The sequence below is a fragment of the Limtongia smithiae genome (assembly GCF_038497785.1).
Source record: "Limtongia smithiae strain NRRL Y-17922 unplaced genomic scaffold V1518scaffold_13, whole genome shotgun sequence".
NCBI lineage: Eukaryota > Fungi > Ascomycota > Lipomycetes > Lipomycetales > Lipomycetaceae > Limtongia > Limtongia smithiae.
In genome coordinates, this window is record NW_027117634.1 from 90,648 (window position 1) to 108,825 (window position 18,178).

General features: G+C 56.8%; 11 protein-coding genes across 11 annotated transcripts; 6 read left to right on the forward strand and 5 right to left on the reverse strand.

Annotated features, from left to right (window-relative positions):
• The first annotated feature begins 76 nt into the window (after positions 1-76).
• Positions 77-952, forward strand: V1518DRAFT_110730 (CybS-domain-containing protein). Its single transcript, XM_066900677.1, has 2 exons — positions 77-299; positions 426-952. The coding sequence occupies exons 1-2, from the start codon at positions 137-139 to the stop codon at positions 797-799; spliced, it is 537 nt and encodes a 178-aa protein (XP_066757454.1). The 5' UTR covers positions 77-136; the 3' UTR covers positions 800-952.
• A 1,253-nt stretch (positions 953-2,205) lies between these two features.
• On the forward strand, positions 2,206-5,229 carry V1518DRAFT_422117 (armadillo-type protein). The gene is made up of 2 exons (XM_066905376.1): positions 2,206-2,568; positions 2,619-5,229. Exons 1-2 carry the CDS (start codon positions 2,353-2,355, stop codon positions 5,142-5,144), a joined length of 2,742 nt encoding a protein of 913 aa, XP_066757455.1. The 5' UTR covers positions 2,206-2,352; the 3' UTR covers positions 5,145-5,229.
• On the reverse strand, positions 5,197-8,008 carry V1518DRAFT_422118 (histone acetyltransferases subunit 3-domain-containing protein). Its single transcript, XM_066905377.1, has one exon. The coding sequence runs from the start codon at positions 7,984-7,986 to the stop codon at positions 5,257-5,259; it is 2,730 nt and encodes a 909-aa protein (XP_066757456.1). The 5' UTR covers positions 7,987-8,008; the 3' UTR covers positions 5,197-5,256.
• A 118-nt stretch (positions 8,009-8,126) lies between these two features.
• Positions 8,127-9,304, forward strand: V1518DRAFT_422119 (mitochondrial 37S ribosomal protein mS35). Its single transcript, XM_066905378.1, has one exon. The coding sequence runs from the start codon at positions 8,150-8,152 to the stop codon at positions 9,251-9,253; it is 1,104 nt and encodes a 367-aa protein (XP_066757457.1). The 5' UTR covers positions 8,127-8,149; the 3' UTR covers positions 9,254-9,304.
• On the reverse strand, positions 9,023-9,971 carry V1518DRAFT_422120 (uncharacterized protein). Its single transcript, XM_066905379.1, has one exon. The coding sequence runs from the start codon at positions 9,938-9,940 to the stop codon at positions 9,299-9,301; it is 642 nt and encodes a 213-aa protein (XP_066757458.1). The 5' UTR covers positions 9,941-9,971; the 3' UTR covers positions 9,023-9,298.
• V1518DRAFT_422121 (uncharacterized protein) lies at positions 9,961-11,191 on the reverse strand. The gene has a single exon (XM_066905380.1). The coding sequence runs from the start codon at positions 11,156-11,158 to the stop codon at positions 9,995-9,997; it is 1,164 nt and encodes a 387-aa protein (XP_066757459.1). The 5' UTR covers positions 11,159-11,191; the 3' UTR covers positions 9,961-9,994.
• A 152-nt stretch (positions 11,192-11,343) lies between these two features.
• Positions 11,344-12,546, forward strand: V1518DRAFT_422122 (uncharacterized protein). Its single transcript, XM_066905381.1, has one exon. The coding sequence runs from the start codon at positions 11,384-11,386 to the stop codon at positions 12,506-12,508; it is 1,125 nt and encodes a 374-aa protein (XP_066757460.1). The 5' UTR covers positions 11,344-11,383; the 3' UTR covers positions 12,509-12,546.
• Positions 12,547-12,751: 205 nt separating this feature from the next.
• V1518DRAFT_377507 (mitochondrial biogenesis AIM24-domain-containing protein) lies at positions 12,752-13,919 on the forward strand (the record flags this gene model as incomplete). Its single annotated transcript, XM_066901579.1, has 2 exons — positions 12,752-13,006; positions 13,059-13,919. 2 exons carry the CDS (start codon positions 12,752-12,754, stop codon positions 13,917-13,919), a joined length of 1,116 nt encoding a protein of 371 aa, XP_066757461.1.
• Positions 13,729-14,922, reverse strand: V1518DRAFT_422125 (Ctr copper transporter family-domain-containing protein). Its single transcript, XM_066905382.1, has 2 exons — positions 14,638-14,922; positions 13,729-14,585 (listed from the first exon to the last, which is right to left on the reverse strand). Exons 1-2 carry the CDS (start codon positions 14,731-14,733, stop codon positions 14,070-14,072), a joined length of 612 nt encoding a protein of 203 aa, XP_066757462.1. The 5' UTR covers positions 14,734-14,922; the 3' UTR covers positions 13,729-14,069.
• V1518DRAFT_422126 (ABC transporter-like protein) lies at positions 14,826-17,495 on the forward strand. Its single transcript, XM_066905383.1, has one exon. It carries the CDS (start codon positions 15,048-15,050, stop codon positions 17,259-17,261), a length of 2,214 nt encoding a protein of 737 aa, XP_066757463.1. The 5' UTR covers positions 14,826-15,047; the 3' UTR covers positions 17,262-17,495.
• Positions 17,170-18,155, reverse strand: V1518DRAFT_422127 (UPF0293 protein C1F3.04c). The gene is made up of 2 exons (XM_066905384.1): positions 18,049-18,155; positions 17,170-18,001 (listed from the first exon to the last, which is right to left on the reverse strand). The coding sequence occupies exons 1-2, from the start codon at positions 18,115-18,117 to the stop codon at positions 17,321-17,323; spliced, it is 750 nt and encodes a 249-aa protein (XP_066757464.1). The 5' UTR covers positions 18,118-18,155; the 3' UTR covers positions 17,170-17,320.
• Positions 18,156-18,178: the final 23 nt, after the last annotated feature.

Here is an 18,178-nt window from a genome sequence, read left to right on the forward strand (position 1 = left end):
CTAGACGGTGTTTACGCACTTACACCCCCGGGTAACCCCCGCAGTCCGCCTTCCGACCGTGCGTCTTCCGCCTCTTCCTTAAGACCCCAGAGCCCACTTCCTCCGCTCCACCTCCACCTCCACTCTTCTCACAGCAATGCCCGCCCGTGTCCCCACCGCCTTCTCCCTCGCCGCGCCTCTTCGCGCCAGCCTTGCTCGCCAGAGCCTGGCCCGCGCCGTCCGGCCAGCGCTGCCGCTCGCGTGTGCGCCCGTCGCCGTGCGACATCTCGGCATCCCTCCTCTGATCAAGCCTCCTCCTGGTGTGTATTCTCGTTTCGTTGTGTGTGCGGGTGCTACGGTCGCGGACGCAAGATTGTGCAATGCGCTATCTCACTCCCTTCTGCCCGCTCGCCCGCTCATTGTGTGTTTGATCGCTAATATCACAGGCGGCATCATCGGTACCGTGAACGACGCGTACGTCGTCCCCCCCGCCAGCAAACTCCACGGCTCCTACCACTGGACCTTCGAGCGAATCATCGCCATCGGCCTCGTCCCCCTCACAGTCGCGCCCTTCATCTCCGAGGTCGCCATGGCTCCCGCCATCGACTCCCTCCTCGTCTCTGGCCTGCTCGTCCACTCCTACTTTGGCTTTCAGTCCTGTATTATCGACTACATCCCTAAGCGTGAGTTCGGTGCGGTCCACGACTATTGCATGTACCTCCTCCTCGGCGGTACTCTCGTCACTGGCTACGGCTTCTACAAGCTCGAGACCGAGGACGTCGGTCTTGCCGGCACCATCGCCAAGATCTGGGAGGCTTAGATCAGTAGTAGATAATACCACGTCAATTAGCCATTGGTAGATACAGTTGTTGGGCGTTTTGTTATTTCTTTCTTGAATAGTCAAAAAGGCCGTGGTTCGAAACCCGGACCACTGGTTGCGTCGTGACTATCTGGGTTGAGAATTAGCGCGCGTCCGACGTGTGCCCTCGTGGCGCACTGGACCTTTCCTTGATCGCGATTACCCGCTCACAGACGACGACTCGGACAGGGGCCGGGCGTTGGTGTCCGCCAGTTAACCAAACCGGCGGTTGCGGTCGTCCACGATGACTGCGTAAAATGTATGCCGCATATGCGGGTGGGAAATTCGGTGTAGTTATTATGGTCTGGAGAGGCTGCAGTACCGTCCCCAACGAATTGTCGGTGTATGTATGCGGCTGCACGCGGGCCGTCGGTTTTGGCTGGCTAGTTCCGACCGCCGTACTTCCCATAGTTACCTACTGGGTGCGGTGTTCCTCTCTTTGACTGTTCTTCGTGTCACCTACAGAAACAGTATGGTGTTCCGCTCGCCAGCGCCGGGTCTTGGACTCGGCGCCTGCCCGAGTATTGCAGGGCCTGCCGCGGAAGCGGCTGTTCCGTCATCAGCAACCGTCGCTGTGCCTGCAATTCCGGCGACTAGTCGCCGGGTTTAGGTGCGGCGGATGGGAGCGGCGGAGCTCCCCTGAGCGGGGGAGCGAGTCACTCGACGTGGCACGTTCTACACGTAAACTGCGCCTCGCGCGGGCTGTGCGGAAAGATGCGGGTGGGTAACGGTCACCGACTGTTACCCTTTGCACCCGCGCGCGAATATGAAGAGTATGAACTGTGCACGGTTAGCGACACGAGCATCACGACTGTGATGCTGCACCCGTCACTCTCAGTGGTGGCGGGTCGGGCTTAATGGCATCGTTGCTGCTGTGTCGCGTCGGACGCAAGTTGTGCTTAATGGGGCCAGTCTTCACTGATATATTCCGGTTTAGGCATTGCCGGCCGTGAGTTGTTCGCGCGGGACATATATGGGTGACCGTAAAGAAAGAGCTGGCCTTACGCGTGAGGTAGCAGGCTATGGAGCCAGCTCGTCCACAGTAGCAAGCTCTGGGCTGGTTGCAGTGCAATTCGCGGTCGGTCGCAAGACCGAACTCGATACCGATTACAACGGGAAGGTTAATTTTTTTGTCTCGTTGACAGAGTACTCGTTGTTTCTCACCTCTCTGAGCGAGTACTCGTTGTTACCCGTCTGACTGTAGAGGTCGCTCGTCGCCTCTTACCAGCACTGGTTCTACACCACCGCCAGCAAGGGATTTAGAAATCCTAGGGCAGCCGTTCGTGTTTGTATAGCCTGCGTGTAGCATATCGTAATGCGTTGAACAACTTCGACCGGGACCACTTGTAATTTGTAGCACGAGTCGCGAGTACGCCCGCGTGTGCGGTACAAGTCGCTCGCGCTGTCGTCACGAACATCGCTTCCACCGCTTTCTCATTGCATCTCATTGCAATCCACACCCATCCCTTCGTCTCCGCCCTCCTTTCCTCGCGCAGACGTCCCGGCGCCTCGATATGCCTCAGAAAGACTCCGAAAAGGACGTGCTCGATGGCGGTGCGCCTGCCGAGAACGGATCAGCCTCCGCTACGACGCCCACCACCGGCGCGTCCTCGTCCAAGACACCTGTGCCGCCTGCCGCGGACAAGAAGGATGACAAGGCTGACGAGGAGCTGTCCGAAGAGGACCAGCAGCTCAAGGCTGAGCTTGAGATGCTTGTTGAGCGGTTGATGGTGCGTTTACCGCGATCGATCTAAGTTGTGAGTACAACTGACACATCCAGGAATCCGACTCGTCGCTCTACAAGCCAGCGCTCGACGCGCTCAAGAACTTCATCCGCACCTCGACCTCGTCTATGACAGCAGTCCCCAAGCCGCTTAAGTTCCTGCGACCTCACTACACAAAGCTCACTGCGCTGTACGATACATGGCCCGAGGATCTCAAGGCTGAGCTCGCCGACGTGCTGTCGGTGCTGGGCATGACCTACGCCGACACCGACCGCCGCGACTCGCTGCACTACCGCCTGCTCGCTCCGGCCGACGATATCGGCTTCTGGGGCCACGAGTACGTTCGGCATCTCGCGCTCGAGATCGGCGAGGAGCACGCCGCGCGTGTCGAGAAGGAACAGAATTTTGACGAGCTCATGGACCTCGCGCTGCAGATCGTACCATTTTTCCTCGCACACAACGCCGAGGCGGACGCGGTCGATTTGTTACTCGAGCTCGAGACGATTGAGCAGCTGCCTCCATTTGTCGACGCCGACACCTACGGTCGTGTGTGCCTGTACATGGTCTCGTGTGTGAACCTGCTCCCTCCGCCCGACGACCAGGCGTTCCTGCGGACGGCGTTTAAAATCTACCTCACCCAGGGCAAACTCACGCAAGCCATGGCTCTCGCGATCCGATTAGACGACACAGACGCGATCCACGATGTGTTCTCCGCGAGTGACGACATCCTCGTGCACAAGCAGCTGGCGTTCATCCTCGCGCGCCAGCAAATCTGGCTCGAGCTTGGCGATGAAGAGGTCCAAGAGTGTTTATCCAACCGGCGGTTGTCGGAGTACTTTTTGTTCCTCGCAAAGGAGCTTAACATTATGGAGCCCAAGGTTCCCGAAGACATATACAAGTCCCACCTCGAGCACACTCGGGGCGGCCCGGATACAGGAAACATTGACTCGGCGAAGCAGAACCTGGCTGCGAGTTTTGTGAATGCGTTTGTCAACGCCGGCTTTGGCAAGGACAAGCTCATGTTGGTTGATGACGAGCACTCGTCGTGGGTGTACAAGAATCGCGACGCGGGTATGCTGTCCGCTACCGCAGGTATTGCCTCTGTACTACTGTGGGATGTCGAGGAGGGTCTGCAACAACTGGACAAGTTCATGTACTCGCACGAGGAGTACATCAAGGCGGGATCGCTACTTGGTATCGGTATCGTGAACACGGCCGTGCACAGTGATGACTCTGAGCCCGCGCTGGCTCTGTTGTCGGAGTTTGTCGAGAGCAGAAGCGTACCATTGCGGCTCTCAGCTATTATCGGTCTTGGTTTATCGTACGCGGGCTCCAAGCGGCAGGACTTGGCGGATTTAATTCTCCCTCTTGTCGGCAACAGCTCCCTGAGCATGCAGATCTCCTCCGTCGCCGCCCTCGCTCTCGGTCTTGTGTTTGTCGGCTCGTGCAACGCCGATATCACTGAGGCGATCCTGCAGACGCTTATGGAGCGGGAAGATTTCCAACTGTCGGACAAGTGGGCGCGGTTCATGTCGCTCGGTCTAGGGTTACTGTATATCGGCAAGCAGGAGGCCGCGGACGTAATTATTGAAGCACTGCGCGCCATCGAGCATCCCATCGGGCGGAATACACAGGTGCTTGTCGACGTGTGCTCGTATGCGGGCACGGGTAATGTGCTGAAGATCCAGAATCTGCTGCATCTGTGCAGCGAGAAGCCGGAGCCGGAGCCGAAGGAAGGCGAGGAAGCTTCTGGTGCTGGCGCGACGCCGGCAGCTTCGAAGGTTGATGACTTGTACCAGGGCTACGCCGTGCTCGGACTCGCGATCATCGCGATGGGTGAGGATGTCGGCGCCGAGATGGTACTGCGCCAGTTTGGACACTTGATGCATTACGGCGAGGGCTCCATCCGCCACGCAGTGCCGCTTGCTATGGGTTTAATTTCCGCGTCAAACCCGGAGATCAAGGTGTTTGACACGTTGTCGCGCTACTCGCACGATAGCGATCTGGACGTTGCTGTTAACGCGATCTTCTCGATGGGATTGGTCGGCGCGGGTACCAACAACGCGCGACTTGCGCAGTTGCTACGTCAGCTTGCGAGTTATTACGCAAAGGAGACGAATAGCTTGTTCATGGTGCGCATCGCGCAAGGGTTGTTACATCTCGGCAAGGGTACTTTGTCGCTCTCGCCATTCCACACCGAACGGCAGATTCTATCCTCTGTGTCGCTCGCTGGAATTCTCACCGTTCTCGTATCCCTTATCGACCCTGGTTCCTTCATCCTCGATAACTCACACTACCTTCTCTACTTCCTGATGACCGCTATCCACCCTCGCTTCCTTATCACACTCGACACGGATCTGAAAGCGATCCAGGTGAACGTGCGTGTTGGACAGGCAGTGGATACTGTCGGACAAGCTGGCCGGCCGAAGACAATTACGGGGTGGGTTACGCATTCGACGCCGGTGTTGTTAGGCCATGGAGAGCGCGCGGAGTTGGAAGATGATGAGTACATTCCGCTTGCGAGTACATTGGAGGGATTGGTGATATTGAAGAAAAACGAAAATAGAGAGACGGAGGAGTAGGCTGACTAGGGAGGAGAGAGTAAATAGGCACGAACATCAGTTTGCTTTTTCTGTTATGTATAATGCGACTCATTTTCTGCTTTTATTCGTAAACTGTATAACATGAGGATGGTTACGCAACTTCCTCTTTGATAGACGTGCCCATGCCGTCCGCAAAGTCAACAAGCATACCGCCAGGCGTCACACCGCGCTCATCACCCGCTGCCTCGCGTCCGCGACGCTCACCGGTCTCGATATCGTCGAACACCGACACGCTTGGCACCCGCTTCATAACTTCCGCAGGTGGAAATACAGGCCCAATTTTTTCAATCCAGCGACGTCGTTTGTCAAGAAGTGCTTTAATGCCCTCGCCAAGTTCGCTGGCATTACCAGTGAGGTATGATGAGGAAGTCGATGTTGTTCGCTGTGGTACGACGCCGTTCGCAAGGGTAGAGTTGGAGTTGGATGGGGTGTTGTTGAAGGTGTTACTGGCTGTGGGTGTGCTCGGAGCTGGAGTACCTGCTGCGGAAGGTGGCGCGGGGATTGGGTGATGATGATGGTACGCCGGGGTCCCGGCGGCGGCTGCGGCGGCTGCTGCAGCAGCTGCTGCTGCGGCCTGCGGTCGTTTCTTCTTGTTCTTAATCGTACGCGTGCGCTTTGTGTACGCCTGATCGACCTGCTTATCTAGATCCTCGAGAATCTGGGTATACTCTTGATATGCCATATGTTCATGCACACTTTTCTGCAACCTCATTTTCCGCTGCATATTCCGCGCCACCACAGTACGAAGTCGTCGTTGCAACCCGCGAAGTTCCGCGCAGATTTCATCGTCCTCACGCGCAGCCCAGTCCACGTGCTCATCACCTAGAATACCCACGTATTTGAATTCGCGCTTCAGTCGGTCTTCGAGGGTATTGTAATCTGCTTTCACAGAGGAGACGCGCCAGCCTTGTTGTTCGGGGAAGGCGGAGGATGAGGAGAGTACTTGAACTGTGCCGGCGGTGGTGCTTGTGGGTGCGTCAGGGGCCGACGACTCGTCGATGGGGAGCGGAGCGACGGAATTGCTTCCTGTGAAGTTTGTGTTTGCATTTACTCCGGTGGTGGCGTTGCCGTTGATTATCATCGTCGTGTTGGGAATAGCAAGGTCGTCTGATTCGTCTTTAAGCAGCGCGGATAATATACGTGAGGCAAGCGGGCCACACGAGAGGTCCTCTGTCTCAAGTTGTTCTTCCGTCAAATTCTCAGATGAGCCCTTGGCTTCGACTAACGCGAGACTCGCAGCATTGGCTGCTGCTTGCGCCCCAGCGGCCGTCGCGCTCAAAGCTGCCGCCGCAGAGGCGGATGTTGGATCCATGCCCCCGTTCGTCATCGCAGACGCAGCTTTCTCGCCACCGTTCGCGCCACGTAACATACTCCCTCCAGACCCAGGCGACGTACCCGCGCCACTGCCGCCGTACGCCCCATTAATGGCGTCCTCCTCAGCCCACACTTCCTGATAACTGGGTCCAAGCGGGGGTATCAAGTACGGTGTCAGGTTATCCTGCTTCTCATTCAAAAAGGATAAATCCTCCTCAACGAACGGGCGGAAGTACGGCTCGATAAACGTCTGGAACGTGGAAAATTGGACTTGACTCGCAGGTTTCGCTTTCGAGAAATCTTCGTCAGGGATTTTGCCGGGGAGAAGGTCGGTTAGGTCAGTTGTTGGGTATGATGCAACGCCGTATTTCTTCTTGAGATCAGCGGTGCCGCTTGTCGCCATGTGCAATTGCTTATTGTCCTCGTCACTATCATAGAACCCGTCAATGTCCATGAGCATACCCCCGCTACTTGCGACGCTCTCGCGGCGTGAGCGGGGGTGTGCGAGCGCGGCGACGGGAAGTGTTTGTACGGAAACATACTCAGAACCTGGATTCTTGAGGCGTTTGTCACCCGGAATGCCAGAGCGGAGAGCAGAGTCGGGGATATCAGCCGTGTCAGCACCCGCGGGGACTGATTTCGCCGCCGCGGGGTGTGCAAGGAGAGGGGAGGCTGGGGATGATGGCGATGACGGCACGCGGCGTTGAGAAGGGGGTGCAGCTGGAGAGGAAGAATGCGGAGGTGGTGGTGATGAGGATGCTCCAGTTGGTTCGAGACGACGGCGTTTGAAAACTGGCGATGATGATGCAGCGCGTAGATGATGTGGCGGTGGAAGTGATGCACCGCCGTTGCTGTTGTTGTTACTATTGTTGTTGTTATTGTTGTTGCTGCTGCTGCTGTTGTTGTTGTTGTTGAGGCTTATCACCGCGGGGGCGCGTTCGTCATCGGTCGGTTCATGCTTAATCACTAGATTCGGCTTGCGCTCAAGTTCCTCCTTCCGCGCGATGGTATCGGCAATCTCGCCTTCCTCTTTAACCTTCCTCTCTTCTTCTGCCTTAGCAGCAGCAATCTCTGCAGCAACAGCAGCGGCAGCGGCTTCTTCTTCGTACTTTACCCTGCGCGCGTCGGCTGCATGTTTCTCAACGGCTTCGTGTTCAATTCGTTCCTGAGCTTCTTGTATGCGAGATAACAACCGAGCACGATGCGCATCTATCGAATGCAACAATCGTTGCGCACGACTTGCACGCGCATGCGCCTTGGTCGACAATGACTTCAGATCTGCCTGTAGAGTTTGCAGCGCTGAGAGAGTCGGAATCGGCGCTGCGGGCACAGATGCCTCAGAGCCATCGGTCGATGATGATGCGTGTCGAGTGAAGTATGTCGCGACGAGGTCGTCGTACGTGGTGGTCGAAGATATATCCACATCATCAGGCGCGGCAGCGGCACGGGACTTGCCTTTGCCCTTGCCTTTGCCTTTGCCCTTGCCGGCCGCGCGAGAGGAGCTCATGGCGGTGTCGTTTGGGAGGTGTAGAGGAAGGTGTCGACAGACCAAGTTCGTGATGGGCAGTGAAGTGATCACGTGTATGTCAGCGAGGCACGAAACCCATGACCTCCAAACTTCTTGTTAAGTTTCTCAGAACTCGGACGAAGCAGGCAACTATCAGGACACCATGCGGTCAATTCACGCCTGCCGCGGCGTCTTACTACGGGCTGCCATACCGTGTAATCTAGTCACACATCCCGTCATCCGTATTGTACGCCCCTTTACGACAACATTCGCTGCTCGCGCACGGAGAGACGAGTACGAAAGCGAGTTCGACGGGAACGACGCAGAACCGCGTCCGCTTAACAACGAGACTATCCTCCAGGACTTTTTCCCCACCGCGCGCCCACGTGAGAGAGAGGAGATGGAAGCATTTATGCGGCAGATCGAGGCGCATAACGAGGCATCACGCGCCGTTGACGTGGAGCGCGTCGCAGAGGAGGAGGGTGCGGAGGCCATTGACTCGCGCGAGGACGTTGTTACATACGATCCTACCCCGATGAAGGTGTACACCAAGAACCCCGGGTTTGCCAAAAAACCGCATATGAAATTTCGCTTCGCGAGCAGCAACCCTGCGTTAGCCACTGGCTACGCACTTGCGGACAAACTAGCGAACGAGGAGATGACCCGACTTATGGAGGATGGCGAGCCGATTGAGTTACTTGACGGCGTGAATATGCATGATGACATGACGCCGCTTGCGCATATGAAAGTGAACGAACACCGCGTGAAACGGATGTATAACCGTGTTGCGGCGTGGGAGATGCCGAATCTGCGGGACGTCGCGACGGAGTTTGTACCGCGGGATGTGAAGGCCGGTGAGGTGTTTGAATTTCAGTATACCACGTACATGGGCCAAGTTCACGACGCGGAAGCGAAGGTAGCCGTGCGCTTCACCGCTGCGGCGGTCGCGAAGGCGTATTTCGGTGAGGATATAGCCATCCGTGCGAAGCGGCTGCACAAGCTACGGCTGCTCTGCGGTACGCGGTATAATCCGACGACGGATATGGTCGTGATGTCTGCAACCAACTTTCCGAACGCGGTGCAGAACAAGCAGTTCCTGGTGGACTCTCTTACGAAGCTTCTCACCGCCGCGCAGGATGTCGCGACGGAGGAAGCTGCGTTCGCGGATGTGCCGTTGGATAAGAGACACGTCAAGTCCAAGAAAAAGATTCCTGGGTTCCCGCGAGAATGGACTCGGCCGCAGGATGTCGTGGACGTGCAGCTGTAGTCCCATGGTGTGTATGTATATAGTGATAGATATGTTAAGTAGTACCTATGCGTGTCCGTTCGCAGCGTCCTCCACCTCCTCCATCTGCACATCTTCGTCCTCCTCTTCAAACGGTGTCTCAGGCGGCGGCGTCCCTGTATCCACAAGCCAAGAAATCGGACTCAGAATCGCCTCCGCACTATTCCGCCGCGACGACGAAACCTCCTCTGCCAGCGCCCCAATTGTGCCCATCTCCTCCTCCATCCTGCTTCCTGCTCCAGTGGTGCCGGTGGCACCGAATGCAAACTCGCCGACGGTACTCTCGACGTCGACGACGCGCTCTAGCGCGCGGATGTACTTGTCGCGCGCGGTGGGCGCGTAGTGCTGGTTCGGATGGAGTGCGAGCTCGGCGAGGCGCTGGATTGTAAAGGGGGGAGCGTGTGGGAAGGAGGCATCGAGGGTGGCTAGTATCGGTAACTCTGGTGATGTGGGAGACGGGGGATCTGAGTTTGTGGTGGCGTTGGTGGTGGTGGTGGTGTTGTCTGTGATAGGTGTGCTGGTGGTGGCCGAAGTAGTGAAGGCGGTGTGGATGTTGGCGGAAATGAGCTCGCGCAGAGCAGCGCGAACGACAGGCCAGCTGGCATCCGGCGCGAGTGTGCCGGTCTCTGCAAGAAGTCGGATGGGGTCGTCTGCTGTTATGGTAGTCATGATTATGGGGGGTGGAAGTGTATGGGGATGGAGATGTTATTATACAGTACGTAACTACGACGCCGCCCAAACCTCCTTCCCAGTAGTCTCCATCCACTGGCTCAGCTTGTCCACCGACGCGTCCCACTCAATCAACCGCAATCGCATGTTTTCGATCTGGTCCTTCGTCATAATCCGCGGCTGTAGCCATGTAATCGTCACGCGCTCCGCGACCTGGTCAATCGATCCACGTATCAGCCCCAGCGACAGCGCCTTCATGACGAGATGCTCCACGTTCTCATACGACAACTTCGTCTCCGCAGCAATCACGCGGAACGGCAGTGTGCGGTCCGACGCAGGTCTTTGGAAAACAGCCTCGATCAGCGCCATCGTGCACACCTTCTCGCGCAGGAAATCCAGCGCTTGAGCCATGATCGGCAAGCTCGCGGCGTGTGGCAGCAGCGCCTCGAATGCGTCGAGATTGCCCACATTCAGCGCGAACAGGATCGAGCGTAGCCACTCGGACTCGGTGCCAACCAGCGCGTCGAGTACGGGGTGCAGGAGCAGCTCACCGAAGTTGTAAATCGACTCGCCAAGTAGTGCCGCGACGGCCAGATCATACGCGCGCTCACGCTGTGCAGCCGGAGACAGATCCCCTATGGCGATACACGCGAGAAAGCGCAGCGAGTTGCGGTAGTACGCTGCAAAATCCGCCTTGGCTTTATAGTAGTCCGCGTTGACAGAGTAGAACGCAGCGTTGATGAGCGCGTCCACAGTATCGAACTTGTCAAGCATCGCACCTGCCTCGTCCATCGTTTCGCGCGCAGTCGCGAGATCCCCAAGCTGCAGCTTAACCCTTGCTGTCTCTATCTGCGCGTACACGTAGGCAGGGCTCGCGGGCGTGCCATGCACCTTTTCCGCAAGCGCGGTCATGAACGCCAGCACCTCAGTCTTATCCTCGCACGTCTCCGCGGCGCTGAGACCAAGCGATACAAGCTTGAGCTGGTTGATCTTGGCCTCAAATGTCCCGACAAACCGCGTGAACACGCGCATGCGTAGCGGCACGGAGAGCGGGTTGGCGAAGTAGGACAGCAGCACGTCGGTGAGCTGGTGCCAGAGCCGCCGTTCCCAGAGGTCTTCCATTGTGTATAGTTCCGCAACCAGCTCCGCGGGCGACTCCTCGCGCAGGGTGGCGAGGACGGTAGGCACGTCGTGGTCGATATCCATTGCGGAGGACATGGTGATCTATCTATACGGATCGGTGTGTATAGGGAGATCAAAAGGTGTAGGAGTTGCGATGTTCTGGAAGCAGTACTTGCGTCACGTGCTATACACACGCGGTGACGCAGTTACGCCCACGTGACCATAGACCAATCAGCGCAGCGGAAATTGCGACGACCTCGACATCGCGACCCTCACTTACCATCTTAGCACAAACCGCACCACCTTCACCACTCACACGCAATGCTCGGTCAAACCTCCGCGGCCGCGCGCATACAGATGCGCCGGTCGGCCTTTGCGCCCTGCCGCCGCCTTAAGCACGACCTGGCAGTCACTCTCTCTGGCAAGCCTGTTCTCTCCATCGGTACCGGCGGCCGCTCTTCGCGGAGCGGCCACGTCGCGACTGTGTTCGGTGGCAATGGTTTTCTAGGGCGCTATCTTATCTCCAAGCTTGCGCGCGAGGGCACGATCACCATGGTTCCGTTCCGTGAGGAGATGAACAAGCGCTTCCTCAAGGTGACCGGAGATCTCGGTGTGGTTAACTTTGTCGAGTTTGATGTGCGTAATGTGCAGTCGATTGAGGAGGCAGTTAAGGATTCGGATGTGGTGTATAACTTGATCGGACGCAACTACCCGACAAAGTTATTCAACTTTTACGACGTGAACGTGGAGGCGACGCGGCGCATTGCAACCGCGGCAGCGAAATACGGTGTCGACCGCTTCGTACAGGTGTCCTCGCATGACGCGTCGCCAGACTCGCCGTCGGAGTTCCTGCGCACCAAATTTGAGGCCGAGCAGGTCGCACGGGAGATTTTGCCCGCCACGACTGTTGTTCGCCCCTCCCCCATGATTGGCCAAGAAGACAAGCTGGTGCGCAAGATCATCGGGTGGCCTCACCTAGCGGTCAACGATGCGCAGCAGAAGATGCGGCCCGTGCATGTTCTCGATGTCGCTACGGCGTTGCACAAAATCGGGTTCGACAACAGCACCGCCGGCAAGACCTACGAGCTCTTCGGCTCGCGCGAGGTGACACTCGACCAGGTGCGCCTGCTGTGCGAGCTCGAGGCGCTGAACAAGTACCCGTACATCAACCTCCCGAAGGTGCCATTCGCGCAGGTCACCGAACTGCTGAACAAGGTGCTGTGGTGGCCAGTCGGTTGCGCTGACGAAGTGGAGCGGTTGACGATTGATCAGAAAGTGGACCGGCAGGCGGCGACGTTCGCAGACCTGGGGATTGTGCCGGCGAAGCTAGAGGACTACGTGGGCCAGTACGTCCGCCATATGCGCGGCAACATCTTCCAAGACGTCGCACCGGACTCGCTGGCAGAGCGCAAGCGCGAGCGGGAGTACATCCACGTCACGCGTTAGACACAGTGAATAGATAGACACAGACTTATGCCGTTTTATCATTCGTAGATTATGATCTTATTGGTGGTGAGCTCAAATGTGCTCACTCTCGTGAATCGCATCCCGGCATCCCGAACCCACCTGCGCCGTCTTCACCAACCCATCAACACCTCCACAATGCGGTCCCCCGCCCCCCTCCGCGCCACGCGGCAGCTACGTCGCGTGCACATCGCACAATCGCCGACTGCGTCCATCCCGTCCTCAATGGACGTCTCCGACCTTGTTAAAGCCGTCCCGCAGGTCGCCGGCGACGGTCCGTTCCCGCAGGCGCCCAAATTCGAGGTCATCGGCACGCCGGCAAGTTTGCTCAACGTGGCGCTCCCAGCGTCGGCTACGCTGTACACACGTCGCGGAACATTAGTGGGGGTTAATGGCGCGCTTGAGAATGTGACGTCGACATTGTCTGTGTTGAAGCCGACGTTGCGAGCGGCCGTGGGAATTCCATTTCTGTACCAACGGGTGAGCGCGAGCACCTTGCAGTAACAGCTAAGGAGGAGACTAACGAGAATAGATCACAAGCACGACGCCACTTACAGCACTGATCACTGCGAAATCCTCCGCGTCCGCAACGCAAACCACCTTCGCGGTGCTCACCCTCGACGGGCGGGTGGACTGGACCCTCGGGCAGCGCTCCGCCTTACTCGCGTGGGCTGGTACCACAATAACGCTCACCCCGAAGCTCACACCGAATTTGTCGCTTGCGCGATGGGGAAATACAGTCGTTTCCGGGCGTGGAGAAGTGGCGGTGGTGGGCAAGGGGCAGATTTATCAAGTGTCGTTAACGGATAAAGATGATGAGTTTGTCGTGCATCCTGCGAATGTGTTGGCATACACGTCCGGCGTGCCTGGGCAGAAGAAGCCGGCGCCGTATAGATTGAAGCATCTGCGATTCAGGCTCCAGATTCCCGGATTCCTCAAGTTCTTCTCCAAGCCGAGCATCATTACCCCCTCCGCGACCCCGTCCCCCGCGACCTCCCCGTCATTGGCAACGGAAATCGCACACACACCCCTCGCACGCTTTCTCGCACGCAGATGGGCCTCAATTGCCGGCGCGCTGCGCACGCTCGTCTTCGGCGACGACTTATTTATCCGCTTCTCCGGGCCCGCCACCGTGCTCATCCAATCCCGCGCCCCGCGCCTTGCGGACGTAATCCCGGCTGCAGAGGTGCGTGAACTGCGTGAGCTTGCGCGCGTGCAATCGCCCGCGTTTGCGCCTGTCGATGGAAAGGTGGTTGAAGAAGATGGGGAGGCAACGCTGGAACATACGACTGAAGGACCGACGAGCAACGGTGGGTATTTGAAAGTCGCGGTTGTTCAGGACGGGAAGGTGACATTTCGGTCGGTTGACAACTTTAAAGAGTTTCTCAAGTAAACGCATGATACACGGACTTGAATAAAAGTTTCTGGACAGTTAAAAGCATTGAGAACGTTACATGTATTAACACGAAGAACAGAACACCACCGTAGCCCATGAAAGTTGAATTGCACCTCTACTCTAACCTCCTCGATACCTCTACTCCGGTTAATGGCACGAGAGCGACTTGATCTCCGCATCCTCAGCGCTCGAGGTAGAAGTGAAAATATAGTTCCCGATGATCGCGCCAAGACCGACTGCCATAATAATCGGTCCGTTATAGGTCATGGCGACGAGCATGATGAAGAACGAAAACACAACCTGCACACCATACATTACCGCGCGCACCGCACGTGAATTACGCCTGATAAACTCGCGTGACTCGACCTGCACAGCGCCGATGGCGCCATAGTTCTTGTACAACCTGCGCCGCGCAGCCGCCGCGCGGGACGATGAACCGTTGGCGCTGTCGTCCGCAACTTCTTCATCGTCGGAGGAGTCTTGCAGGACGATACGGCGGGGTTCGGCGGCGAGAAGGGGGGATGACGCGACTTTGCGGAGATACTCGTATGCAATGCCGAGGGTGGCAATAGCGAGGAAGGAGAGGATAAAAGTGCCGGTGCCGCGGATATGCCACCACTTGAAGACGACACAGACGTCGGTCGGGTCCCAGTTGAAGATCATCTGCAGGGGTCAGCTGTGCAAACGGAGCGGATGATAGGGATAAAAGACGTACGTTCATCTTGCACATGGCGGGCATGGTCATATTGGTGTGACCCGACATGTCATGTCCCGGCATGTCCATGTCCATGGTCATATGCATATGCTCCATTGCGATTTTATCGTATGTTAACAGAGACACAAGCGGAGGCTTGCTCTTATATAGCTGGCGCGGCAGCCGAACGCCACCGATAATTGCTCGCTCTTGGTGTTGTTGTTTGGTGATTTCACAGTTGTGAAGTTGGTGATCACGAACCGAGCAATAAACGCGCAAAATAGAGGCGATGCGCTGACTCTCCTGAGGGATTGGTGTTGATCACACTCACAGATCACTCACGCCATTTGTGAGTCGCCTCGGTCATCCACCGGCACCTTCGCGGACTCTGGATCTACATAGTGCGAAGCCATCACACACCTGGGAAGAAGATGCAGTGCGCGAAGAGCATCGGTGTGAGGCGTGCATTTGCATGTGCGCGCATTGGCGTGCGTGCTTCCGCAGAAACGACGACGGTGCGTGTGGACTTCGGCGCGTGTGCGCGCACGCTCCGGACCGGCGCGGTCTCGAGGACGTCACCAAAGGCCGCGAGCACGACCACGACTGCCTCGAAGATACCAAATGGCGTCGCCGATGCTGTTCATGGCAGCTTGTTCAGGCAACTACGACATCGCTTCTTTAGTGCCGGTGCGGCACGGAAAGCGCCTCCGCCGACGACACCAGATGCACCCACTACATCTTCAACCCCCGCCGCCAAACTACCAGTCGACCTCCTTGACGAGAAAGTCGTCCCCCCCAAACAGCAACGCCAAGCCGACTGGGCGATTCTCAAGGAAATGGTGCAATATCTCTGGCCAAAAGGCCAAACTTCCGTGAAGATTCGTGTCATCCTCGCCCTCGTCCTCCTTGTTGGCGCGAAGGTGTTGAATGTGCAAGTGCCGTTCTATTTCAAGGCGATTGTGGACGAGATGAATATCGACTTTGTGAATTACGCGGGTACAGTATGGACAGTGGTGGGGGCCGCGGTCGCTGGGTACGGTCTTGCAAGGGTGGGAAGTGCGCTTGCGGGTGAATTGCGGAATGCGATATTCGCGTCCGTCGCTCAACGCGCCATTCGGAGTGTTGCGTTGAACGTGTTTGAGCACTTGATGAAGCTTGACTTGAATTTCCACCTATCCCGGCAAACCGGTGGCATGAGTCGTGCGATTGACCGTGGTACGAAAGGTATCTCGTTCGTATTGTCGAGTATGATTTTTCACATCCTGCCTATCACGCTTGAGATCACGATGGTGTGCGGTGTATTGACGTACAACTACGGTGCACAGTTCGCTGTGGTCACCTTCGGGACTATGCTGGCATATACTATATTCACGATACGGACGACGGCCTGGCGCACGCAGTTCCGGAAGGACGCGAATAAGGCTGATAACCGCGCCGCGACTGTCGCGGTGGATTCGCTGATCAATTATGAAGCGGTGAAATACTTCAACAACGAGGCTTATCAAGCGCATATTTTCGACAGGGCGCTGTCTGATTATGAGAAAGCTTCAATCAAAATTGCGACTTCGCTTGCGCTACTGAATTCCGGACAGAGCGCAATTTTCTCGGTCGCACTGACCGGAATGATGTACATGGCTGCCCAGGGGGTCGCATCAGGTACGTTGTCAGTGGGTGACCTCGTGATGGTGAATCAGCTCGTTTTTCAGCTCTCAGTCCCGCTGAATTTTCTGGGGACGGTGTACAGAGAATTGAGACAGTCACTGCTTGATATGGAGACGCTGTTTAACCTGCAGAAGGTGAATGTTGCGATTATTGATAAACCCGGCGCCCCGGCGTTGAAGTTGACAAAGGGCGATGTTGTTTTTGAAAACGTTACGTTTGGATATCATCCGGATCGGAAGATTCTGAAGGACGCGAGTTTTACGATTCCTGGTGGTGTTAAGACTGCCATCGTTGGTCCCAGTGGATCTGGAAAAAGTACGATTCTGCGGTTGTTATTCCGATTCTACGATGTCGAGGGCGGACGGATTTTGATAGATGGACAGGATATCAGAGAAGTCTCGCTTGAGAGTCTGCGACGGGCGATTGGTGTGGTACCCCAGGACACGCCGTTGTTTAATGATACGATTGAGCATAACGTGCGGTATGGACGGATGGACGCGAGTATAGAGGAAGTACATGCTGCGGCGGAGAGGGCGAAGATAGATAAGCTGATTCGGGATCTACCCGATGGATGGCAGACGCGGGTTGGAGAGCGCGGCATGATGATTTCGGGAGGAGAGAAACAGCGTCTCGCGGTTTCTCGTCTCCTTCTCAAGAACGCGCCAATCATGTTTTTCGACGAAGCCACATCTGCGTTGGATACGCACACGGAGCAATCTTTAATGGCGAACATCAACGGGATCGTGCAGGAGGCAGGGAGCACGAGTGTGTTCATCGCGCACCGGTTACGCACGGTGTTAGACGCGGATAAGATCGTGGTGTTGAAGGGCGGTAGTGTGGCGGAGGAAGGTACCCACGCGGATTTAGTGCGGAAAGCGGGGGTGTATGCGGGTATGTGGCAGGCCCAGGAGGTGTTGGACGTTGTGGAGGAGGGGGAGGGAAAGTTGAAGAAGGTGGAGAAGGAGGTTAAGCGCTTCACGTGAGCGATGGCTACCGATGTATCGGGCGAGTGTTCATAGACTTTGGATATGATGAACAGTAGTTATATTGGGGGAGATGTAGTTTCAGAGACATCCGAGTCTTCTTCGTCCGAGTCCTCCTCTGAATCTTCATCGTCGTCTGAGTCCACCTCTTGGTTACGATGATTGGTATTCCCGGTCAACCAGATATCATCGACCTCCTCGCCCCTCTCTTGCCTCTCCTTTTTCTCCCGTTCCTTCACAACATACACTTCCTCGATTTCATCCAACCACATCTGCTGCGCCTGCTGCACCGATGCCGAGTCGGTGCATGCGGCATAGCGATCGAGTAAGTCCTTGTTGACATCCAAGAATGCATGTCCCCACGAGAAATTCGCTAGCAAATCCGCCGCCCAATCGCGATGACCTGTGATAGCAAGTGCAGCCGCCACTGCTTCGACGCAGTTCAATTTCCACGGCTTGCCGTAGTTAACCGGGTTCGCTGCGACGAGATACGGCAGCAATCGCTCATTCCTGCCACCAATGCGGGCGAAGGGGATTTCGTCAATGCGCGCCCAGGAACACTCGACCACGGCGACGCCGGACTCGTCGAGAATCGCACGATCTTCGGGACAGACTGGCAGCTTGCCGTTGGAGGAGATGACGAGGCCTTGGAATTTCTGGCCGACGCGGAGTGCGCGCATCAGGCCTAGCCGTGCCAGTTTCTTGCCCGAGCAGCGCTTGGGATCGCAGTGGTCAAAGTCCTGCACGAGTTAGCGTGTGAAGACAAGACAGTGAAGAGTATACTCACCCACATGGCGAGCTTGACCGGGAACTTTTGCACGCCATTTCTGGCCGGGGGTCTTGTCTGTCTAGGCATTATCTGGAGAGAAAAACGCCAGCGGTGACTACGAGGGCTGTGCACGTGACTGTCGCCGGCG

Coding starts and splice junctions, on each gene's coding strand:
- V1518DRAFT_110730 (XM_066900677.1), top strand. CDS start 137: ATGCCCGCCCGTGTCCCCACCGCCTTCTCCCTCGCCGCGCCTCTTCGC. Junction 300..425: donor TCTGATCAAGCCTCCTCCTG/GTGTGTATTCTC, acceptor CTAATATCACAG/GCGGCATCATCGGTACCGTG.
- V1518DRAFT_422117 (XM_066905376.1), top strand. CDS start 2,353: ATGCCTCAGAAAGACTCCGAAAAGGACGTGCTCGATGGCGGTGCGCCT. Junction 2,569..2,618: donor TGCTTGTTGAGCGGTTGATG/GTGCGTTTACCG, acceptor TGACACATCCAG/GAATCCGACTCGTCGCTCTA.
- V1518DRAFT_422118 (XM_066905377.1), bottom strand. CDS start 7,986: ATGAGCTCCTCTCGCGCGGCCGGCAAGGGCAAAGGCAAAGGCAAGGGC.
- V1518DRAFT_422119 (XM_066905378.1), top strand. CDS start 8,150: ATGCGGTCAATTCACGCCTGCCGCGGCGTCTTACTACGGGCTGCCATA.
- V1518DRAFT_422120 (XM_066905379.1), bottom strand. CDS start 9,940: ATGACTACCATAACAGCAGACGACCCCATCCGACTTCTTGCAGAGACC.
- V1518DRAFT_422121 (XM_066905380.1), bottom strand. CDS start 11,158: ATGTCCTCCGCAATGGATATCGACCACGACGTGCCTACCGTCCTCGCC.
- V1518DRAFT_422122 (XM_066905381.1), top strand. CDS start 11,384: ATGCTCGGTCAAACCTCCGCGGCCGCGCGCATACAGATGCGCCGGTCG.
- V1518DRAFT_422125 (XM_066905382.1), bottom strand. CDS start 14,733: ATGGAGCATATGCATATGACCATGGACATGGACATGCCGGGACATGAC. Junction 14,586..14,637: donor CCGCCATGTGCAAGATGAAC/GTACGTCTTTTA, acceptor TGACCCCTGCAG/ATGATCTTCAACTGGGACCC.
- V1518DRAFT_422126 (XM_066905383.1), top strand. CDS start 15,048: ATGCAGTGCGCGAAGAGCATCGGTGTGAGGCGTGCATTTGCATGTGCG.
- V1518DRAFT_422127 (XM_066905384.1), bottom strand. CDS start 18,117: ATGCCTAGACAGACAAGACCCCCGGCCAGAAATGGCGTGCAAAAGTTC. Junction 18,002..18,048: donor CGGTCAAGCTCGCCATGTGG/GTGAGTATACTC, acceptor TAACTCGTGCAG/GACTTTGACCACTGCGATCC.